This window comes from Amyelois transitella, chromosome 2 (genome assembly GCF_032362555.1).
Source record: "Amyelois transitella isolate CPQ chromosome 2, ilAmyTran1.1, whole genome shotgun sequence".
Classification (NCBI taxonomy): Eukaryota; Metazoa; Arthropoda; class Insecta; order Lepidoptera; family Pyralidae; genus Amyelois; species Amyelois transitella.
In genome coordinates, this window is record NC_083505.1 from 11,716,596 (window position 1) to 11,738,879 (window position 22,284).

General features: G+C 38.3%; 4 protein-coding genes across 4 annotated transcripts; 2 read left to right on the plus strand and 2 right to left on the minus strand.

The window, feature by feature from the left end:
• Nucleotides 1-823: 823 nt before the first annotated feature.
• On the plus strand, nucleotides 824-17,735 carry LOC106129002 (uncharacterized). The gene is made up of 20 exons (XM_013327418.2): nucleotides 824-962; nucleotides 1,045-1,304; nucleotides 2,090-2,187; nucleotides 2,567-2,734; nucleotides 3,339-3,503; nucleotides 3,949-4,158; nucleotides 4,532-4,932; nucleotides 5,013-5,341; nucleotides 5,762-5,906; nucleotides 6,664-6,816; nucleotides 7,257-7,517; nucleotides 8,127-8,321; nucleotides 8,915-9,100; nucleotides 9,861-9,993; nucleotides 10,985-11,076; nucleotides 11,796-11,932; nucleotides 13,411-13,568; nucleotides 14,693-14,829; nucleotides 15,464-15,574; nucleotides 16,975-17,735. The coding sequence occupies exons 1-20, from the start codon at nucleotides 930-932 to the stop codon at nucleotides 17,110-17,112; spliced, it is 3,510 nt and encodes a 1,169-aa protein (XP_013182872.2). The 5' UTR covers nucleotides 824-929; the 3' UTR covers nucleotides 17,113-17,735.
• Nucleotides 17,736-17,777: 42 nt separating this feature from the next.
• Nucleotides 17,778-19,182, minus strand: LOC106129001 (U11/U12 small nuclear ribonucleoprotein 25 kDa protein-like). The gene is made up of 3 exons (XM_013327417.2): nucleotides 18,919-19,182; nucleotides 18,284-18,355; nucleotides 17,778-18,158 (listed from the first exon to the last, which is right to left on the minus strand). The coding sequence occupies exons 1-3, from the start codon at nucleotides 19,063-19,065 to the stop codon at nucleotides 17,922-17,924; spliced, it is 456 nt and encodes a 151-aa protein (XP_013182871.2). The 5' UTR covers nucleotides 19,066-19,182; the 3' UTR covers nucleotides 17,778-17,921.
• Nucleotides 19,183-19,644: 462 nt separating this feature from the next.
• LOC106129004 (mitochondrial import inner membrane translocase subunit Tim13-like) lies at nucleotides 19,645-20,497 on the plus strand. Its single transcript, XM_013327421.2, has one exon. The coding sequence runs from the start codon at nucleotides 19,771-19,773 to the stop codon at nucleotides 20,041-20,043; it is 273 nt and encodes a 90-aa protein (XP_013182875.1). The 5' UTR covers nucleotides 19,645-19,770; the 3' UTR covers nucleotides 20,044-20,497.
• LOC106129003 (serine/arginine-rich splicing factor 4) lies at nucleotides 20,455-22,272 on the minus strand. The gene is made up of 3 exons (XM_013327420.2): nucleotides 21,718-22,272; nucleotides 21,202-21,527; nucleotides 20,455-20,593 (listed from the first exon to the last, which is right to left on the minus strand). Exons 1-3 carry the CDS (start codon nucleotides 22,100-22,102, stop codon nucleotides 20,507-20,509), a joined length of 798 nt encoding a protein of 265 aa, XP_013182874.2. The 5' UTR covers nucleotides 22,103-22,272; the 3' UTR covers nucleotides 20,455-20,506.
• Nucleotides 22,273-22,284: the final 12 nt, after the last annotated feature.

The following is a 22,284-nucleotide window of genomic DNA, read 5'->3' on the forward strand; positions in this document are numbered from 1 at the left end:
TCTCTTTTTATCATTTTTGTTTTCGACGTTCGACTGTATAGGTAGGCATATCATAGGGAGGCGATTTATAAACGATAATCGACTCTATGTTTAAATAAAAGACCATAAAAACTTTACTGTAGCTGTTGCTCACGACTTCGCACATGGATATTGTTGTTTAGCGCAAATCCTACGTAAACAGTCTTTTTCGTCGATGAATGGTATAAGGTAGGGTACCTATGTTTTTCTCAGTTCTCCTTAAAGACTTCTGACGTGATTTCAATTATTTGAGCTTTAAAATCGATTCTGTAGTTTTTGAGTTTATTCCTTACAAACATACAACAATATAAATCTTTTCTCTTTGTTAATAGTGTGAATATATTTCAGTATTTTGTACTGATTTTGCTACTTAAAGAACTTAAAAATTGTAGTAGTCCACTCTATTTTACTACCAATATTAACAAAGAACATACAAAAAAAATATTTTTGCTTTGACAAGTACCTACTACATATCGATTTATACAAGGAGAGTGTGGAGGGAAAGGTCGGGGTGGGAAGACCTAGACGAACGTATCTTGATCAAATTAAGGACGTCCTGGTAAAGGGTCAGGTCAAAAGTACCCGAAACCGCCGAGCTTGTATTAAGAGAGTTATGAATGTGGATGAAGCGAAGGAAGTATGCAGAGATCGACGCAAGTGGAAAGAGGTAGTCTCTGCCTACCCCTCCGGGAAAGAGGCGTTATTTTATGTATGTATGTGCATATCGATTTAAAATATCGATGTTTTGGGCTTGGATATTGACAACTAATTGACAACTAATGGTGTAAATTATAATATCTGTGTCTATGGTTGCCATATTGTTGCCGTTGCGTCTGCTGCGGTTGCAGATGCATTTGTTTATTTTTGATTTATAGGTACGATATAATTTCTTGAAGCGTGAAAACCCAAAAATGAAACTGAAGAAACCAAAAGAAGATGTTGAAGTAATATATATTCATCATCCCTTTCTATCTTTCTTGACCTTTAGAATGCCGATGCCATTCACGTTTTCTCAATTTATTGCAGGATATACCGGAGGTTGTTCCTCCACAGGCGGAGATTATAGAAGCTGATCTTTATAAAAGGACTTACTTTGGGCCAGATGTACCAACTTTGGAGCTGGAGTGCTGGGAAGAGGAGCTCTCGGAGATTCAACTACAAGCCTATAAAAACGCCGACGATGAATACAAAAGTATTCAGAACAAGCTGGATGATATGGTAAAGGAGACTGGTGGTGAAATTGTCTATAATGGAGATCAGTTTACAGCTTACCAACTTCTTGGCAAGTGAGTATAAGAAACATATTTTTATTACCATGTTAAAACCTAAGCATCATTATCAGGTTATCAGCAAAGGTGTATGATCTTGTCCAACCAATTATTTTAATTTTGAAAGTTAATTTAGTGTTGTTTTGTTATCCTTGATACACCTGGTCTTTTTAATAAAAGACATTGTGCTAGTACATACCTTATTCTTATAGATTCTTATTTGTGTTTTTAATTAAAGTAAGTATGTGATATAATATCATTACTTTACTGTTTTTTGTTACAATAAGTATTAAAAATAGAATTTATTTCACTATTTATTGTAAAAATAAATCATAAAAATCATGACAGGATAATGGAAAGTTACATCTTAATCTACATATGAAGAACACACTATGAAGAACTGGTGTTATTAATTTTAATTTAGATTCATAATAGTCAATTAAAAGAAATTTGAAATACTGGTATGATTTCTTTGTATAGTTTTTATCAGTGAACAGTTTAACACCAATAAATATGTTAAAATCTCATGTAATTTTAATGATAATTAATACATAAATAAATGTCTATTCCCAGTTGTCACCACTTCCTTTTTTTATGGTTATAGTTTTCAATTTCAAGTACATGGGTTAACAATATGAATAATTACTAAAGACAGGTATTTAAAAGTTGATTTTTATCGATAAAGATTTACATTGAAAGTGACTGCGCACCAGAGTCAGCTATCAGACAATATTTATGTAATTATAAATGTCCTGTCCAATATTTGAAAATGTATTAGTTTCAAACATTTTGATTGTTTACAGACAGCCAGTGTTGAAGGATTTGGAGAGGCAGAGTGCTGAAATCCTGAGGTCTAGATCTCGATCATTATCTATATCTAAGGAAAAACCTAAAGGAAGAGGTTTGTAATCTATTTAATAGCATGAATACTAAACTTTCAAGGTTTTTTTTAACTAAGTTCTTTAAGAATTGCAAATCCCATAGAGTGACACGCGCGGCGCCCTTTTTATAGCGTGAATGAAAAACAATAGCGTAATAGTTACGCTTTTTATTATGACATGAAATGTGACAGCAATAGTTTTTATTTCGCGCGATAAAATAGGCGTCGTGCGTGCCTTGCTACAGGAGCAGGAGAACATTTTAGTAAATTCAAATATAAAATAAAAAATTAAATAGGTAAAACACTAAAATGTTTGTAAGTTTTATATGGATGATATATTTAACTATATACTTATTCTTAAAAAACACATTAGGTATAATTATCTATTATGAACTCACAGGTCGCCCAAAGAAGTTCAGAGATGAAGACCGTAATTACTCTCCATCACCCGAACGCGCAAAATCGCCTGTTGACACTCGCCACAAGAAGAAAAAGAAGAGACGGGAAGAGAAGGAAAGGGAGAAAGAAAAAGATACCAAAACAAAGGACAAGACGCTTGCCCCATCCAGTAAGCTTGATTACATGATTATTTGGATTTTTCTTTCAGCCACTTTATTATATTTTCCAATGATAGTTGAGTATTTTGGAGGTAAAAGCTATCATTGCTTTTTTTTTTGACGTTAAACGGGACAGCTTTCATTTTTCGCGCGATAAAAACAGGTCGCGCGTTCTATGCTAGAGGTGGTGCAGCTGTCATTGTTATATAAGCATTTTAAATTTAAATGTAACTACTTGATGTCGTTTGAATGAAAAAAAAAATTTTTTTTTCTCTATTCTATTATGTCTCTTTTCTGCAGCGATAGTCAGAGAATGTCTTTTCAATTGTCTCAAGTTTTGTGTACACCTTTTTTCTTCATTTTCAATTCCATATTTTAATTTGACAATATATTTGTTACTGCTTCTTCTGCACTGACGCCTTGGAAGCGGCAGTAAACTTAGGTTAAAGTAATTTGACGTCAACCAATGCTGTGAAACCAAAAGATTTGACTATTATTAAGTGATATGAAGTATAATGAATAAAAATTTTTGAATTTTGAAGCTATATATGTTTAGTTTTAACAGGATGATACCATTTATTAAGTTAAATTGATTTGGTCTTATTAATATTTCAGATGTACACAGTGTGGTGACCAATGTACGTCCGTCAGAAGCCACCGCTATTGGTGGCTTGTTAACTGGCAGTGCTACCAAGGCTACGGCTATCGTGGACCTCACCAAAGATGACGGCAGCAAGAATGTGGCCGATTCGCGGGAAGTTTCATTCAATAAGCTGCAAGGTGAGAAGTTATTACTTAACTTTTAGGGTTCCTTAGTTAACAAGGAACCATTTTAGTGTCGCCTATGTCTGTCTGTCTGTCTCTTGTTTTTCTCAGAGACTATAAATATTAGAAAGTTCGTTTTTAGATATTAATCAGTGTGAACTAAAAGTTGGCATTCCGATTACGGAACCCTCCAATGCGCTTGGCCCGACACGCACTTGACATTTATTTGATTTTTTTTGGACCCCTCATTGATTGACCAGCCGTAAAATAAGTTTGTGGTTTGTGTAACAGAAAACTGACTCATCACATAGGATGACATCCACAAGATGAGGTTCCACTTTCCTCAAAACTACATAGTACTTAATTTATCTTACTTAATAGTTTTTTAAGTTGAAATTTGGTAAAATGTATCCAGTTTATTTCAATTGCTTAATTTGTAATATTTTTTCCATATGTCCAGGCAAAACATTCCCATCGTTGGTAGTGGTAGCTCGACCGTACCTCAGATCGAAGGAGGCGCCTCCTCCGTCCGACCGGTCGTCCCTGGACAGCAAGGTGAAGTCGGTGCTGATGCACACTCCGATGAAGTTCACCGAGTGGCTGATCCAGCAGGGCTTGGTGCGCTCCGAGCAGTGGTGTGTCATACATTCCGGGAACAAACTGAAGCTTGGTAAGTTATATAATGAATCAATGAATTTTTAGCATTCTGGATTGAATGCAAAGTTGAATGTTGCCTCCGACTCAGAGGCTCTGACACTAAGATGTAAATATGTTTAATCATGTAGGTGGTTATTAGAATTTAGTATAGACAGATATTACCAGTGCTAAAAACTTACGTTATTGAACTTTCCTTATACATACATATAGTCACGTCCATATCCATACTAAGGCAGACAGAGCCAACAGTCTCGAAAAGACTGAAAGGCCATGTTTAGCTGTATGGCTTCATATGTTACAGAATCCTAATTATTTATTCCTTAAATATACATGTTCTCTTAATGGGACGTAATAAAGTATCATTGAATATTGGACATATTTTCCAGGCATGTACTCGGACGTGTCGAAGTTCCCTTACTCCGGCGGCTACGTGTGGATCTCTGAATGCTGCCCCACCCGCTTCGTCTCCGTCTTCTCCAGCTCCATATTCGAGGGAGCCACTTTCCCTCCGAGCGTTATCCTCAAACTAATCTACCACTGGGCTTGCCAAACCAATGTGCAAAACGTGGTCCAATGGGTCAAAGTGGACAATTTATATGTGAAAGGACTGTTTACGTGGCTAAGAGCTATTTGCTCATCGGCTATACATCAGCATTTGAGTTTGTTGGGTGGAGCCGGGAAAAAAGTAGAAGTGGGAGTGATATCGCTTGGAACAACGAGCCACGATGGCACCCAGAGGCAGGTGAAGGTGGAAGTCTTGGGAGTGCTGGATCCGGTTGAGAAATTGGTGAGTTTTATTGAACTAAAATGATAATTTTTATTTTGTCCGAATAAAATCTAAAATTATAATACGAAAATACATTACAGATACGCCTGCGCGCCGTGGAACCCTTAGCTGAACACGAGAAAAACTACAAAAAGCGTTTCCAAAAAATCCTAGAACCACTCAGCAACTGGGTGCATCCTTCATCGGTCATCCTCACAGATTTGACCGTAGACAAGGGCACTCTAGTGTCTATGGGCTTCAAGAACGTGCACCAGGCCTCGTCGCACTCTGACCAGCCTTCGAGGAATAGCAACGCGAATATAATGGAGTACTTGAGAAGAATCGTGCCGAGAATGTTCCAGAACACACTGTCTTTGCTGTCCAGGCAAATTATCCAGCAGTTTTTGGATGAGCTTGTTTGGAGGGAAAGGTAATAGAATTTTACATACATTAAGTCACGTCCATATCCCTTGCTGGGTAGACAGAGCGAACAGTGTCCAATAGTCTGTTGGCTTCATGATGGAATAGTAATAGAATTTAAATTTAAATATTTAGCTAGTTGTCAACATAATATATCTTGTAAATTGTGAAAATAGTTCTATGCATATTAGTAGTAAGTTTGGGATAAAATATTTCATTCACAAAAATGTTCATTCAAATCTAGACCTAAGTTTTTACCTTTCCTGCCACTGAAAATGCAATTTTTAGGAATGAGGTTATCAAATTTTAAACGAAAGCTATCATAACCTATACTTACTATTGAACTCCCTAAACATAATTGCAAATAGCATTTAATACAAATTTGAACACAAAGAAGTAATGCCTTTAAATATTATTTCTCCGCTTGCAGATATGGCATCTCTCCAGGCCAAGCATTTGACAACATCGTGCTGCACATCTCCGAACAAACCAAACTGGACGCCAAAGATCCTATAACAGTGCGTTTGAACAAGATTGCAGCTAACCCGTTCAAGAACTGGAAGTATCCTACCAAGGTCAGCATATCACCTTTTCTTTCACTCAACGTGGGGTCGGCATAGTATTTGAGTTTTTTCAATTGTTTCTTTATCATACTAGTCATACATCAATCATAATCAGTCAGGTCAGAATGACGACATCACCATTTTTGGCGAGAACCTCCCTTGGAATGTGAGGAGTCAGGGTGACCAAGATCCTGAAGTGAAAAGTCGGATAATGTTGGAATATATAGAAGGAAAAGGTTTATTTATGATCACACTTCCTAAACCATTGACTTGGGGTTTGAATCAATGAAAAGAGGTTTCTGAGTAAGCTGGGTTTCTAGGGTTAGTCGCGGTCAGATAACACACATACTGAAAGGTACACATACTGAAAGGTTTATGTGTTGTCTAAAGCGAAAAAATACCAGGCTTGGCTTTTCTAGAAGCACTTTAAAACTGATTTGTCACCGACTTTATTAAATAACGGCTGCGATTCGCCCGCGTAAAACCAAAAATACAGTTACCTCCTCTTCTCACAGGAATTTACAAAAAATACTGGAGAAAGGGAGCCTAAGCAGACTCTCCTAACTAGAATCTACCTTCTTACCGAATTTCATCTTAATCGGCCTAGTAATAGTTTCGAGATATACGTGATAAGTCACGTTCCCGTGACTGAGTGTTTTTCGCTATCATTTAATATAGATGATTTCCTTTATTTATCCACAAAGAATAAAAACATTAGCCTCATTTGATTGATTACATTTGACAATATTTCCTTGTTCCCACCAATCAGAAAAGCAAGCAAGCTGAAGAGCCCGAGCCGGAAACGAGCGGCACCAGATCGAAGCGCGGGCGCAGGAAGAAGGAACCTTCTCCGTCGCCGCCGCCCAAGAAGAAGAGGAAGGCAGTCACCACGTACGTCGACGATGATGATGAGGAAGAAGAGGTGATAGTTATTCCCAATATTCTCTTGGGCTCGTGTACTTGAGATTCCTGTTATAGGTTGAGAACGGAAGAGAATTGAGTAACATAACATATAATCACGTCTATATCTTTTGTCGAGTAGACGGAGCCAACAGTCATCAAAAAACTGAAAGGCCACGTTCAGCTGTTTATGATGGAATTAAGATACAAATAGTGACAGGTTGCTAGCCCATCGCCTACAAAAAGAATCCAAAGTTTTAAGCCTATTCTTTAGTCGCCTTTTACGACATCCATGGGAAAGAGATGAAGTGATTCTATCGTAAAGTACTATTTCATATTATATATATAATTTTTTAGTTGCTAAAAAAGAGATGAAATTGAATTTCAGTAACATAAAAATTTTCTCTTAACCTTGTTGAATACTGATTTTTGTTTTCATTAAGCAAATTTCCGCCTACACAGATGCCTCTCGCCCTCCGTCGTACGAAAATTAAGCAGGAGCAAGAGGGCAAGCCCAAGGACAAGTCCAAAGACGGCACTCCAGCCGCCAGGTCGCGACGCAAGGCCGCCAAGACGTACGCGCTGGACGACGAGCTGGACGACGTGCCGCTGAAGGCGATCAAGAAGGAGGCGAAACCGGAGGAGACTGTGTCCATGGAGCGGTACTACTTTGGACAGATTGGGGGCGATGGACCGGTTGAGAGGGTGGCTATTGCTGTTGAGGTAAGTCTTTAAATCATCATCATCTTTATCTCTTACAGGGGGTAGTCAGAGCCCACAATCACGAAAAGACCGTTTAGGTCACGTTCAGTTTTAACTCTTTTTCTTTTTCAAATGTTTTTGTTCATACAGGGTGACTTTTAATTCAACTGCATAAATTTAACTGTTAAGTGTACTCATTTAAAGGATATTTAAAAACGTTAAAAGAAAAATATAGGTTCATATTTCAGAAAGTACGAAAATAATAAACGTATCAAAATCCGCGATCCTAAATACGTCATATCACCCCGGCCGGCGGAAAAGCGACGCGTAAGATTCAGAGGTCAACGACACAATTCATTCAGCTGAGCGATCTCGACAACTTTATACTTTACTTGATCTGGATACTAATAAAATAATTAATTTTTCAGACATTTATTTACATGTTTTGTTTTAATTTCTTTTTGTAGTATTTGTCTTAAAAAAAGCGTGTGACGTAGTTTTTGAGGGTTTTTTAAATGTGAAAATGATGACATTTAATTTAGATAAAAATAGGCTCAAACAGCTCAGAAGCATGGGTATAGTCTATGTTTAAAAGGATGCAGTTGTTTTAAATGTCACCCTGTATTTCAGTGCCCGATCTGCCACACGGAGCTGTCGAACAACATAGCGCTGATGGAGCACGTGTTCGAGCACGTGGCGGGCGGCGGCGCGTGCGCCTGCTGCCTGGCGCGGCCCGACGGCGAGCTGCGCGCGCACCTCGCGCTCCGCCACCCGCTCGACACCAAGTCGCCAGAGATATTTACTTACGCGTGTCTCATATGTGAGGTATGTGCTGCTTAATGTTTGCGATATATTAGGATGAATGAGGAAAAGCAATAGAGGATTTCCGAAATTTCCACGCGAATGATATCCCTTCTCACATTCCCCAGTGATATACCTACAAGTGCTTGACACACATGCAATTTTAGCTTTTTTTTTCAAGATAAATTACACTATATTGTAATATAATAAATACTTATAAAGATTAACATCTATGACCCAGGTCAATCAGAGAAAATTCTTTTCTTATCATGCCCTGGCGAGGATTCAAACTCGAGATTTCCGGTGTCACAGACAAGCGCACTCGTAGTAGTAGAACTCTCAAAATTAAGAGAACTGTGTATTTGGTAATTAAATCCCAAGACATACAACTGTCTACAACCATTAATATCGGCTGTTTAATACAAATTCACAATTTTAATTCATTATTATAGGACACTTCATATCACTTAATAATTGTCATATCTTTTGGGTTCACAACATCGGTTGACGTCAAATAAATAAATTAGTCAAAACTAAGAGAAGAAACGGTAACAAACTGCAATCATACGATGATACCGATAGATTTGTGTAACAAATGGAATAAAACAATTGACCAGGTGCGGTTCGCGGCCGTGCTGACGCTGGCGGCGCACATGCAGAAGGCGCACGCGCCGCTGGAGCTGCCGTACGTGTGCGCGGCGCCGCGCTGCGCCTACCGCGCCTCCAGCCACCGCGCCGCGCTCGACCACTTCCGCCGCGCGCACGCGACCGCGGGCTGCGCGCAGTGCCCGCGCTGTCTGAAGGTCGCTGTATATACAATTGCTGTTTGACTTCTCTCTTTTAGATCCCAGTCCTGTGCGTAAATTTTTTGATGACATTCGTGAAGGGAGTTGGTTGTTTGCCGATACCTGTAATTTGGGTTAATTAAGGGTAGTAAAACTAATTGGCCATGTTCAGATCAATTATATAGAATTGAGAATTCAAATAGTGATAGGTTGCTAATTTATCGCTTAAAAGAACAATCCCAAATTTATAAGCCTAACCCTTGGCCGCCTTTTACGATATCCATGAGAACGAAATGCAGTGGTACTAGTCTTACTATTCTTTATTGGTGCCGGGAACTACACGGCACTATGAAACTGATGACGCCACAAACCGGGGTAAGTAGAAGGAAAGGAAGCTTTGTGGCAAAGGGTGCAAATGGGAACACGCAAAGATGAATTAGAGATTATTTAATGGTTCTGTAGGTGATAAAAAAAAAGATCTTTGATAACTTTGTTTTCCGTCAAGACCATTATGATCACGAGCGTAGTCTCTATAAGGTTTCTTTTTCAGCTCTGCAAAATTCAACTATGAATATTATCGTTAAGTGTCTAGAATCCTGAGTTTAGGAAGAAACTATGATAAAAAGCGAAGTCTTAAAATTAAAAACTAAGTTATGAAATAGATATGAAAACATAAAAAAATGGATTCATTTTCCACTAGACCTGTCTTGTTAAACAATTTTGTCGTTTTGTATTTTATTTCCCTTTTTTTTCAATCAATATATATGTTAACTCCCAGGTGATACCAATCTACGCGGACGGCCACGAGTTGGCGTCAAACGTGGCGCTGTTCATAGACCATTTGAAACTCCACCTGGATAAAGATTTGGAGGTGCGCTGCAACAGATGCGTGCTGAAATTTGTCCATCTCGGTAAGTTTGATTTAAACCATGAAGAGAGTTATGAATGTGAATGAAGCGAAGGAAATATGCAGAGATCGTGGCAAGTGGAAAGAGGTAGTCTCTGCCTACCCCTCCTGGAAAGAGGCGTGATTTTATGTATGTATGTATGTATGTTGATTTAAACCCCTGATGTAATTAATTAGTACTCATAAAAATTTATTTTACATACCAGCCGCCGTGAAATCCAAAAGGCGGATTAGCGATAGTTTTTCGCGCGATGAAAACGGCGTCGCGCTTGCAATGCTACGAGGGCAGGAATCGCAGCTGTCGTGTTCCCAACACTTATAACTTATAAAAGAGACTTACAACACTTATAAATAGACCACCAGGTAAAGAAAAATGTAGTAAGAAGCTACTAAGAGAATAACCGTGACATTTTAAGAAAGCATGTTGTACATAAGGTGTATGCTCATAAACTTGGGATTCTCCTTACCTATAGGCGATGTGCTAGCAACCTGTCACTATTTGAATCTCATTTCTACCATACAGCTGAATGTGGCCTGTCTTTAAAGACTGCTGGCTCTGTCCACTCCGCAAGATATACAGACGTTATTACATACATACATACATACATATGATCACGTCTTTATCCCTTACGGGGTAGACAGAGCCAACAGTCTTGAAAAGACTGATAAGCCACGTTCAGCTGTTTGGCTTAATGATAGAATTGAGATTTAAATAGTGATGGGCTGCTAGCCCATCGCCTAAAAGAAGAATCCCAAGTTTTAATAAACTAGCTAATGCTAATCCCTTAGTCGCCTTTTACGACATCCATGGGAACGAGATGGAGTGGTCCCATTCTTTTTTTTTTATTATTGGTGCCGGGAACCACACGGCACTTAACAGACGTTATTATATTGATGGATGGATAGATGTTGTACATAATTTAATTACTTGTTCATCGAAAATCTTGTATATTACTTGTATTATGGCACCGTGTAACCAGCAGTTTAATTTCCAGGTCAAATGAAGGAGCACCAGGTCCGTGACCACAACACTGTAGAGGATGCCAAGCCGCTGTGCTCCGAGGAACATCTGGTCACTAAGCCTAAGGTAACAGGACTTTGAAATCTTTACTAAAGTTAATAATTCAAACTCTTTGAGTAACCCTTAAAGTATAAATAATACATACCGACATATAAATTATTCTTTATCATTTTGAATTTGAGTTCTCTCTTTTTGAATCCAAGTGTTGCCTGCAATATTTTTTAATTTATTCTTTCATTGGTTGAGAGTTGGTGGTTCACTGCAACTTTCTGCTTATGTGCCTTGCCTATCTTCAGTTAGATATTTTTTGCTAAATTGAAATATATTTTGTCAAGAAAAGTTCTTAGTAACCTTAATGTTATCAATAAGAGGACACTGACTGACATATAAACAGTCAAGATATTTGAAATTTGACATGTAATTCCCTATTTGCAGGATACACTGGAGTGCCATATTAATAAGAATAGGACCACCTCATGTCTTTCCTATGGTTGTCGTAAAAGACGACTAAGGGATAGGCTTATACACTTGGGATTCCTCTTTTAGGCTATTGGCTAGCAATCTGTCACTATTTGAATCTCAATTCTATCATTAAGCCTAACACCTGAAAGTGGCCTATCAGTCTTTCAAGACTGCGAAGATGGATATTAGTGGAATTTTCTGTTTAGCACAAGCAGAATAGAAAAGATTTATTTTCAAAACTGGATTCAAGGTATCACGTATTGTTTTATATACATAGTAAAGAGTACTTACTATAATATATATATTTTTTTACCATGTTCCAGACCAAAGCCCGCCCTCCGGTGAAGGACACGACCAGTCACGCCATCAACGACACGTACGAGGGGCTGACGCTGGTGCTGCCCGACGGCTTGGTGTGCCGCGAGTGCGACTCGCCGCTGGACAGCGACAAGCACTTCCTGTGAGTGTGTGTCTATAGTAGCTGCCGCAACCGGCTTCTCTCGCAGCTTAGTGAACCACCAGTCATGTCATCAACGAGACGTACGAGGGGCTGACGCTGGTGCTGCCCGACGGCTTGGTGTGCCGGGAGTGCGACTCGCCGCTGGACAGCGACAAGCACTTCCTGTGAGTGTGTGTCTATAGTAGCTGCCGCAACCGGCTTCTCTCGCAGCTTAGTGAACCACCAGTCATGTCATCAACGAGACGTACGAGGGGCTGACGCTGGTGCTGCCCGACGGCTTGGTGTGCCGGGAGTGCGACTCGCCGCTGGACAGCGACAAGCACTTCCTGTGAGTGTGTGTCTATAGTAGCTGCCGCAACCGGCTTCTCTCGCAGCTTAGTGAACCACCAGTCATGTCATCAACGAGACGTACGAGGGGCTGACGCTGGTGCTGCCCGACGGCTTGGTGTGCCGGGAGTGCGACTCGCCGCTGGACAGCGACAAGCACTTCCTGTGAGTGTGTGTCTATAGTAGCTGCCGCAACCGGCTTCTCTCGCAGCTTAGTGAACCACCAGTCATGTCATCAACGAGACGTACGAGGGGCTGACGCTGGTGCTGCCCGACGGCTTGGTGTGCCGGGAGTGCGACTCGCCGCTGGACAGCGACAAGCACTTCCTGTGAGTTTGTGTGTATACTAGCTGCCGCAACCGGCTTCTCTCGCAGCTTAGTGAACCACCATGTTATGTCATCAACGACACGTACGAGGGGCTGACGCTGGTGCTGCCCGACGGCCTGGTGTGCCGCGAGTGCGACTCGCCGCTGGACAGCGACAAGCACTTCCTGTGAGTTCGTGTCTATACTAGCTGCCGCAACCGGCTTCTCTCGCAGCTTAGTGATGTTATCGTACAAATTCAATATAATTATTCATTATTATGGTACATTTCAAACATCACTTAATAGTTGTATTATTTTGGTTTCACAACATTGATCGAATAAATTACTTAAAAATAAGTTAACTGCCGTTTCCAAAGTGTCAGTGATGCGAAGAGTTAAGAGTTGGTGTTACCTGACGGGAAGATTAAAATACTAGATTTAAAAATTTGTGAAAAAATAGCGTGATGCCCTGGTTGGTACTAGGTTCAAATGTTGCCAATTATTTTTTTAGTCTTGTACCTTAGTTTGATTACTAACCTATGCTTTTACGGTATGGGAGAACATAGTGAAGTAGCTTGCTTGTTCAGGCAATTGGATGTGTAACTATGAACTAATTTGGTCGTAACGTCTATATCCCTTGCGGGGTAGACAGAGTCAACAGTCTTCAAAAGACTGAATGGCCACGTTCAGCTATTTGGCTTAATGATATAATTGAGATTCAAATAGTGACAGGTTGCTAGTTCATCGCCTAAAAAAAAATCCCAAGTTTGTAAGCTTATTCTTTAGTCACCTTATACGACAGTTCGCTAGTTCCCATATGAATGGTGTATTTATTTCCATTCCAGCGGCGAGACAGCGTGCAGCAAGTGCCCGTACAAGAGCTCGTGCTACCGCGCCATGCTGCACCACAGCGCGTACTGCGCCGGGCCCAGCTCGCTGGAGGACGCGCCGCGCGACGCCGACTACGTCACCCACTGCGTCTGCGGCTACAGCACCATCGTGGGTGAGTGGCTCCGTGGACAGACGGGACGCTTTGACTTGACATTTTGACAACTGAATGACAGACTGATGGAAGAAAGGAAACTGAGACAAGACGACAGTAAGACGACGCTGTAGGAAGTATAGTTACATACATATGGTCACGTCTATATCCCTTGCGGGGCAGACAGAGCCAACAGTCTTGAATAGACTGGCCACGTTCAGCTATTTGGCTTTATGATAGAAAAGAGATTCGAATAGTGACAGGTTGCTAGCCTATCGCCTAAAAAAGGATCCCAAGTTTGTGAGCCTATCCCTTAGTCGCCTTTTACGACATCCATGGGAAAGAAATGGAGTGGTTCTATTCTTTTTTGTATTGGTGCCGGGAACCATACGGCATAGTTATAAAAGTTATTTATTCCTACAGAAGATAGAAGGTGAAAAGAGGAGAAAATAATCAGTTTAAGATAATTATATTATGAACATAAAAATTGAGAAACTTTTACAATAAAAATTTATTTTTACATATCACTCTAAAACAACATCATGGCAACCGTAAACAAAGAAGGTTGCCTACAACGCCGAACAACCAAAATTCTGGTTTATTCAGACACGACCTAACAGACCCTCGGCCCGTTCAGTGAGTTTCTAATGGATCGCTTGGTGAGAAAGTGAAGAACAGGAGGTTCTTACAGACTATGCCGGTAGTAAGAGAGAGAGAGTAAATAATATTGTTGCACGTGAAACACATAGTACGTACTCGGCGAGGTTATCCCGCTTCTCACAATTTACCTTAGTATATAAGCTGTTGATTGATCTTAATAAATCACTCGTTAATTCCTTTATTGTTTACCGGTCTTTTATAGAAGATTGAAGATTTTTTAAATAAAAAAGGCTTAGTTTAGATAGGTGAGGGAACCAAATTTTGAGGAAGATGGAGGACCAAAATTTTAGTCAAAACAAGTCAGCAAAATAATAACCGCTATAGATGATCTTTTAAAGCTTTCAGCATTCTTTTGAATACGAATCTGTACTGTTCACGTGGATGTTATAATAGGCTAATAATCCCACAACACATTATGCAAGTAGTAGTTCTAGTCTTAGTGCAATAACTACCCGCAGCAATTAATATGTATGTTCCATTGTCAGGCACGGACATGCTGACTCACTTGCTGATCTGCGAGCACAAGACAGCGTACAGTTCCGAGCAGGAGGCCCGCAACAACACTGTCCAGGCCGAGGAGCCTGCCGCTGCCAACAACAAGCCCGAAGATGTCACCAACGAGGTAAGTCTGACAAAGGATTTAGTAGAAAAGTAAGGTTGTCATGTTATGTTGAATACTTACTGTTTTTTTTTTTATTATTTAAAATGTTATTGCACGAAAACAATGTACAAAAGTCGGACTTAATGCCGTTTGGCATTCTCTACCAGTCTGCCAGCTGACCAAACAGAAAAGTTTTAAGTTGGTGGTGCGATAAAGTGCACATGCATACTGCAAAATAGCACTACCCGTACATCCATCTCAGTTTGGTCCAAAGGTTCAACTGGCAGAGAATGCCTTGTGGCATTAAGTCCACTTGTACATTTTACATGCATGAAGTTTAAATAAATAAAAAATACATACATTACGAAAAAGAACCATAAATAATGCTGTGCAAGACAACAACAAACCTGGATAAATGTATTTTGAAGTCTGCATTCTGGCAAAATTATGTTCTTGAAATAAATATACCTTTTGTTCTTTTTGTTCTTTTTAAAAGTTTTATGTTGTTTTTTTACATCATATAATCATCATACAATAAATGTATATTATATTTCCATTCAAAAATAGGAACCACATATTCCCATGTGCTTTACCAGCAGCTTAACGGCTTTGATGCTCAAGTTTCTTAAAATATATTAATTATGCAATTTTCCAGCAACCGGTGGACAATGTCCCCGTGATGTCGGACTACGCCCCGCCCTCGGTGCTGAACACGCAGCTGTCTCTGGACGACCTCGCGCCGCCTTCCGTGCTGCAGCAGGACCAGGTATTAGAGTTATACCATCATACATACAAACATACATACATAAAATCACGCCTCTTTCCCGGAGGGGTAGGCAGAGACTACCTCTTTCCACTTGCCACGATCTCTAATACCATCATAGTCTTAGTAAACCATCCCTAGTTAGACAGACATTTGTTTCTCATATAACTAACGGCCCTTGTGGGGTATTAGTGCGCTTGGACTGACACAATAGGTCCCGGGTTCGAATTTTGAGGTTCAAAAAAGAACTTTTCCGTTTGGACTGGGTTTTGGATGATAACATATTAATCTGTGTAAATTGTTAAAAAATAGGCTGCGTGCACAGTATAGCATAACATTTTAATTTAATTTTTTTCAAAAAGTTAGTGCCACAACTGATAGAAATTTACGTAATAAACATAAATTAGTCATGCCGTTTCATAGGCTTAGCAAAGTCAGTAAATCATTTATGGGGAACTGTATACGATTTTATAATAGGTTGCCGGAGTCTGTTCTTGATATGCCCAACCGAAAATTCAAAGAGTATGTAAAGAAAGTACTTTGTGAGAAGGCTTATTATAGGACTGATGATTACCTTAATGATAAAAACATCTGGCTCGAGCTTGGCACAGGAACCTCGTAATTAATTGTAGTTTAATTTGAACTTATATCAAAATTTCAGTACACTCTGTACATAAATCTTTTTAAAATTGGCAATCCATAAAATATATATATATATATATTTTTTTCTTTTTTCAATATTAAATCTCATAAATATATAAATCTCCCGTGAGCAATGTATTCTCCCGTCCACATTCTATTCTAAGTATAATTTAATATTGTGAAGTTGACGTTGTTGAAGAAAATGCTGCAGTGCAGTTTGTTACCGCTTCTTCTGCACTGACGCCTTGGAAGCGGCAGTAAACTTAGTTTTTAAGTAATTTATTTGACGTCAACCAAGTTGTTAAACCATACGACAATTATTAAGCGATATAATAATATCCTACAATAATGAATAAAAAATTTTGAATTTTGAATTTTTGAATTTTGAATTTCCGAACCTTGCACATTTAGACAACGGGATGTGTAAACATGAGACAGATGTGTAACAGAGGTCTAACGGGAGTCACTTTGTGTAATCGGACTTACCCACTCCAGGATTATAGTCTTAAGTGCATCCCATACTCTTTTCACGAGGGTTTAGGTCACATCCGAGACTAACGACAGAAGTATGGTAAAAGATTTCAGATTTATAATAATGTAATGTAAATATATAAGTAAAGACTGCTTTTCCATTACATTTTCTGTCACAAACAAATACGGTAGTAACTAACGTAGTCACTCCGTGTAACCAAGCTCTGCTGTCACTGCAGCAAAAAGATTTACCTATAAACGCACCCGATAACATATAGATTAATTTTCAGCATGATCAAGAACTGCTAAAGGATGCGTACGACCGTCCTCTGGCTACTCCCCGCCATGAAGAGCCACACTACACGCTCGGGGACTTCGAGCCCCTGCCTCAGGAGCCCCCGCCGCAACCAGATTTCGAACAACTATAGATACAACATATAACAAGATAATCACAGTTTGCATTCTGCACATTTAGTGCAAACATAGTCTAGAGATGGTCGAGTACTCGGTTGATACTCGGTGTTCGGCGGGGTTTTTTATACTCGTACTCGGCCGAATAACTCGGATTGAATGCAATATATTAAGGTAGATAGATATATTTAAGTACTACACTCAGTAAATCGTTAATTAAAAACTTTTCATTACAATGACGTGCAACGTTAATTATTTGTTTGCTAATGATCAAGCGACTGGTAGTTGAAATGTATATTTGATAGAACCGACTTACACGAGAAAGAAAGAAATTGAGCCAAGTAAAACTTCTACTTGTTACTCAGCTACAGTGTTACTTGGTGCATCTCCAGTATCAGACTATGTTGAGGAAGCAGGAGAGGTCTGTAAAGATAATAGTTAAGTGGAAATCCATAGTTGTCCAAGCAATAATAAGTTGTAACTATTGTGGAACCTTTGAAACTTTGTCTATTTAGGAGTTAGTGAGATTCCAATTAATTGTTGTCTTATGTCACAATTCATCAAATTGTCTTACCTGATATGATGGAAAGTATACATACTTATATAAAATAAACTAATAATTCATCATGCTGTATATTTTTTATTATTGGCATTGCCATTAGATTTATGTAGTCATTTTGTTTAAGTTCAAAATATAAAGCTCATTTACGGATTTTTATTTTCTGTACAGTTTGTGTCAAAATTATTAATTTTAAATTGATGCAAAAATTCTGCAATGTTTGTATTATGTAAGGAACAGAAATAAATAAAGATTTATTTAGACATTCTATATATTTTTTTTCTTTTTTCTTTTTTTGAAAGTCAATGTTACTTTATTTGTTACCCCGTAGTTGTCTATTTTACTACAGTTATCATCCAAAATTATGCCATCAAAGTTGAGGTCATAAGTTCTCCAAATATATTTCCAGGAGATCTTCACTTTGTTGCCAGTTCTTTTTTGATGAAGCTCAAAATGTCTCGCTATCGCCTTCTTTAGGTCAATCACTGTGGCGTTTTGAGGTACCTAAAATTAGAAATCATATTAAATGCGAACCCATGTGATGCCTGAATTTTTTTTGGTTACTTTAATCTTCCATATCTGTTTGTGGATGTGAATAGTAAGTCTGTTGAAGGCGGTTAAATACTTACTATAACTTTCAGCACTGGCTCATCCTCTCTTGAAATGAATATTGTTATTGACTGTCCATGCTCTACAGCTATCTGAAATCATCAAGTGCATTTTATTTTCATGATAGCTCCCTACTAAGGAGATATAATCACTGTCGCCATTCCCACTGGTTCTTATAACTGTCACCTTCATATCACACCTGTATCAATAACATCGCTTAAATAATAAATTGAGACAGAGTGACAGGTTGCTAGTCTGTCACCAAAAGGAAATGCAATACATTCCATTTAAAATTATATATTTTAGTATTTAAATCAATTAATCATAATTAAAGATCGTGGCAAGTGGAAAGAGGTAGTCTCTGCCTACCCCTCCGGGAAAGAGGCGTGATTTTATGTATGTATGTATTCGCGTCCACATTTCTATTCTAAGTTTGGATGTCCGCTTCTTCTGCACTGATACTTAAGAAGCAGCAGTGAACTTAGTTTTATTTATTTGATGTCAACCAATGTTGTGAAATGAAAGATATGACAATCAATAAAACTAATAAAACTTTTAAATTTAAATACCGGGATCTCTCGTCTAATGCGCAGGATTATCCGGAAATCATATTTCAGTCATAGCCAACTACAAAATGTAGGTGTGCCATACTCACCTGTGATATAATTTCTTCCAGTATAATATCAGGGGGAAGATCCGAAAGAAGGCGATCAGAGGTAATCAATGTACACAGTGAAGATTTAGTAACCTCTATGAGGTCGTCATGAGTTAACGTCTTAGCCAGATCATTTATATCATCCATGATGAAAGAAAATCTTTCACATTAAAATCTAAGTTTAAAAAACTCTGTACTGCAAAAGGTCATAGTTTAGAAAATAAAAGAATTGAAGGAAAATAACAACAAACAAAACAAGTCACAAGTCAAAATTTTTCAATTTAACCGATTTGACTTTGACATAATAATATGAATACTTTTTCAATTTCGATTTTGTAAACATAGTTTAAAGCTACCTACGGAATAAAATAACACTTTCAATGGATATGACTTTTCAATTTAGTTTCTGTCGTCGTGCAACATTTCACCTACACTAAATAAAACGCTACCAAAATGTTTTTAAATCTGTGAACGTAACAAATCGCGTGGCCTTCGCTTTTTCACGAAAGTTGATAAAGGATATAAAATATGTCTTATATTCTCCCCCTTTCTAGCTATAAGTTTAACTGGAGTAGTAGAAAGGGAGAAAAAACGACATGATAACATTTCTTTCATGGAGTAATTAGCTACTCATTTTTAAAAAATGAAAGGCTTTAGTCGTAAACGATAAACCTGATAACGCATGTCAATGCCAAAGTGAAGTGCAAAACAGTTGTCAGAAAATAAAATTGAGGTTAGAATAAGTCTGACATTTAGTTTCATCAGCCAGCCAGCTTTTTATCACTTAAATTGGGGCTAAATCGGCTAAGATAAACATAAATTTCCTACTCAAAGCCAGAAATAAACTAGACAATGGATACTTTATCAACGGGCTCTTTGAGCGGTGCACAGAAAGAGGAGTTAATGGATCAGGTGAAGCAACAAATCGCGATCGCAAACGCACAGGAACTGCTTACAAAAATGTCAGAGAAGTGCTTCAAGAAATGTATCAATAAGCCGGGCACAGCTTTAGATAACTCCGAGCAAAAATGTATCGCTATGTGCATGGACAGATATATGGATGCGTGGAACCTTGTCTCGCGGACATACAGCAGTCGTATTCAGAGAGAAAGGAACAACCTATGAAGCCTGTAGTTTCTTGTGTTTGTCTCGAGTCAAAGCAGTACTGTAAATATAATAGAAGTACCATATAATGTTAAAATTGTGTGTTGCCTGCGAGTTGTTATGTTGTGTTCAATAAAAGATTTTAGGTTAACTTGTGTGTTTACTGATAACTAAACAATTATCATTACATAACATGAAGACTACAGCCAAAAGAACTGATGAACAAATTGCTTGTATGGTATAATTTAATACTGTTACTGTACTGGCATAAATTTCAAGTTAATGACAAAAAAGAAATGGGCTTTTGGTTAATAAATAGGTTGTATTTGGTTTGCATTCATGCAGTTGTTTAGTTAATTTAAAAAAACTGCTCATAATGAACAAAGTGTAGATTATTATGTTCAGTCATTTAGTAAAATATTTGAATGGAGAACTAAGTAATGTAAAGTACAATAAAACTTTTTAGTGCTGTTGATATCTTTTTTTATATTTCTCCTCTAAGCATTTTCTTCCTGTACTGGTACAATTTCTTTATCCACATCTCTTTGAGCTCCTCCTCGCTAGGGATTGCCTACAAAACAGAGAAATACTTTCTATATCAACAATCATAGAATACAAATCCATCAATTCAGTCTTTGAGCCATACAGCTGAATACAGCATTTTTAGTGTTTATGAAACTGTTGGCTCTGTCTACCCCATGAGGGATAATACATGTATATATTGAATACAATATTTAAGGAGAAAGATAAATATTTTTTCTGAATACATACATATAATCACATCTTTATCCCTTACAGGGCAGATAGAACCAACAAACTCATACAGACTGAAGCCATATTCAGGTGTATGGTATAAAAATGGAATTGAGATTCAAATGTGACAGGTTGCTAGCCCAATGCCTAAAAGAAGAATCCCAAGTTTATTAGCCTTAATCATAAAATACCTTAATCAATATATGAATGTAATGTTTTTCATATGTGCATTATAGGGAATTTCATGATCCCTACAGGGGAAAACCTGGGAATTAATTGTAAAAAAGGGACATGGAGCTTGTTCTAATCAGCCTAGTAAACAACTATACTGCTGAACATGGCCATACAGCCCTTTCAAGACTTGACACTGCCTATCCCATAAAGGATAAACACCTGATTTTAAATATGTAGTAACCAAAAACTTACATCAAAATTAATAATGGAATCATCATTCTTGGCCTCCGATTCAGGGACTGTCACTGTCTGAGAATTCAGGTCTATGACAATGTTTTGTGACTGTTTCTTAGTCCTTGAAGATGTGAAGGACTTCTGGACAAACGAATCATTGTTGAATTCAGCCAACAAGTTTCTGTCGTGTATTGTTGGCATATCTTCTTTGATTTCAATGTCCTTGTATTCATAAGTTGGTATTTTGGTCATGGTGAGACCAGCAGCTGCGGCAGCTTTGATTGCCCTTTCTACTTTTGTTTCTGTGTCATCTAAGTTCACCTTTTTGGAAGGTTGAGGTTTTTCTGCAAAACAAATTATACCGTGCTTATTAATTTGTATAAATGTTTTTACTCTTGGGAGGTACCTATATTAAATTTCTATTAGTATATTTAATAGTGGTATTATTTTTGCTCTCAAATTTAATTCTGAATAAGATCAGCACAATTATTTTAAAGTGAACTAAAAAAATTAGTGATTCAGTTGCAAACATACCAATATCAAACGAACTTGAGCGACTGCTAGAAGACCTGGACCTCTTCGACTTCTTGCTCTTATATCTAGATCTTCCATGAGAGCTGGAACGGGACCGGTTCCTCGAGACAGAACGTTTAGAGCGCTTAGTACGTGACCGCGAAGACGATCTCCTCTTGGATTTGGACTCGTACCTATCGCGCTCCCTAGATAAGCTTCTAGAATAACTCCTCTTATGCCTCGATCGCGAAACGGAGCGTCTCCGTCGGTGACTGCTAGACTCAGAGCGATCTCGCGAGCGGGACCTACGTTTATGTTTGCTTTTTGATTTCTTTCGCTCGTAGGACGATTCAGAACTGTAAGACGAGCTACGCCTATCACGGTAACGAGATTTTTCACGAGGCATAGTTTCAGCACAGAACTATTAAATGCATAATTGACGTAGTTTTAGTACAGAACTATTAGATGCATAATTTGCACAGTTTTATACTAAAAAGTTAGATATTTTGCTAAAACATTTAGGTTATAAGTTTCGTAAATAATCTCCCGTACAAACATTTGCATTTGCATACGTTTTTTGAAACAGAA

Bases quoted from the DNA above. Each gene is read 5' to 3' on its own strand.
- LOC106129002 (XM_013327418.2), top strand. From the start codon at position 930: ATGAAACTGAAGAAACCAAAAGAAGATGTTGAA. The intron at 9,994-10,984 runs GTAAGTTTGATT...TTTAATTTCCAG, and splicing joins GCTGAAATTTGTCCATCTCG to GTCAAATGAAGGAGCACCAG. The intron at 11,933-13,410 runs GTGAGTGTGTGT...TTTCCATTCCAG, and splicing joins GACAGCGACAAGCACTTCCT to CGGCGAGACAGCGTGCAGCA.
- LOC106129004 (XM_013327421.2), top strand. From the start codon at position 19,771: ATGGATACTTTATCAACGGGCTCTTTGAGCGGTGCACAGAAAGAGGAG.
- LOC106129001 (XM_013327417.2), bottom strand. From the start codon at position 19,065: ATGGATGATATAAATGATCTGGCTAAGACGTTAACTCATGACGACCTC. The intron at 18,356-18,918 runs GTGAGTATGGCA...TGATGATTTCAG, and splicing joins TGGAAGAAATTATATCACAG to ATAGCTGTAGAGCATGGACA. The intron at 18,159-18,283 runs GTAAGTATTTAA...TTCTAATTTTAG, and splicing joins AGCCAGTGCTGAAAGTTATA to GTACCTCAAAACGCCACAGT.
- LOC106129003 (XM_013327420.2), bottom strand. From the start codon at position 22,102: ATGCCTCGTGAAAAATCTCGTTACCGTGATAGGCGTAGCTCGTCTTAC. The intron at 21,528-21,717 runs GTATGTTTGCAA...TTTGTTTTGCAG, and splicing joins CTCAAGTTCGTTTGATATTG to AAAAACCTCAACCTTCCAAA. The intron at 20,594-21,201 runs GTAAGTTTTTGG...TCTGTTTTGTAG, and splicing joins ATTCCATTATTAATTTTGAT to GCAATCCCTAGCGAGGAGGA.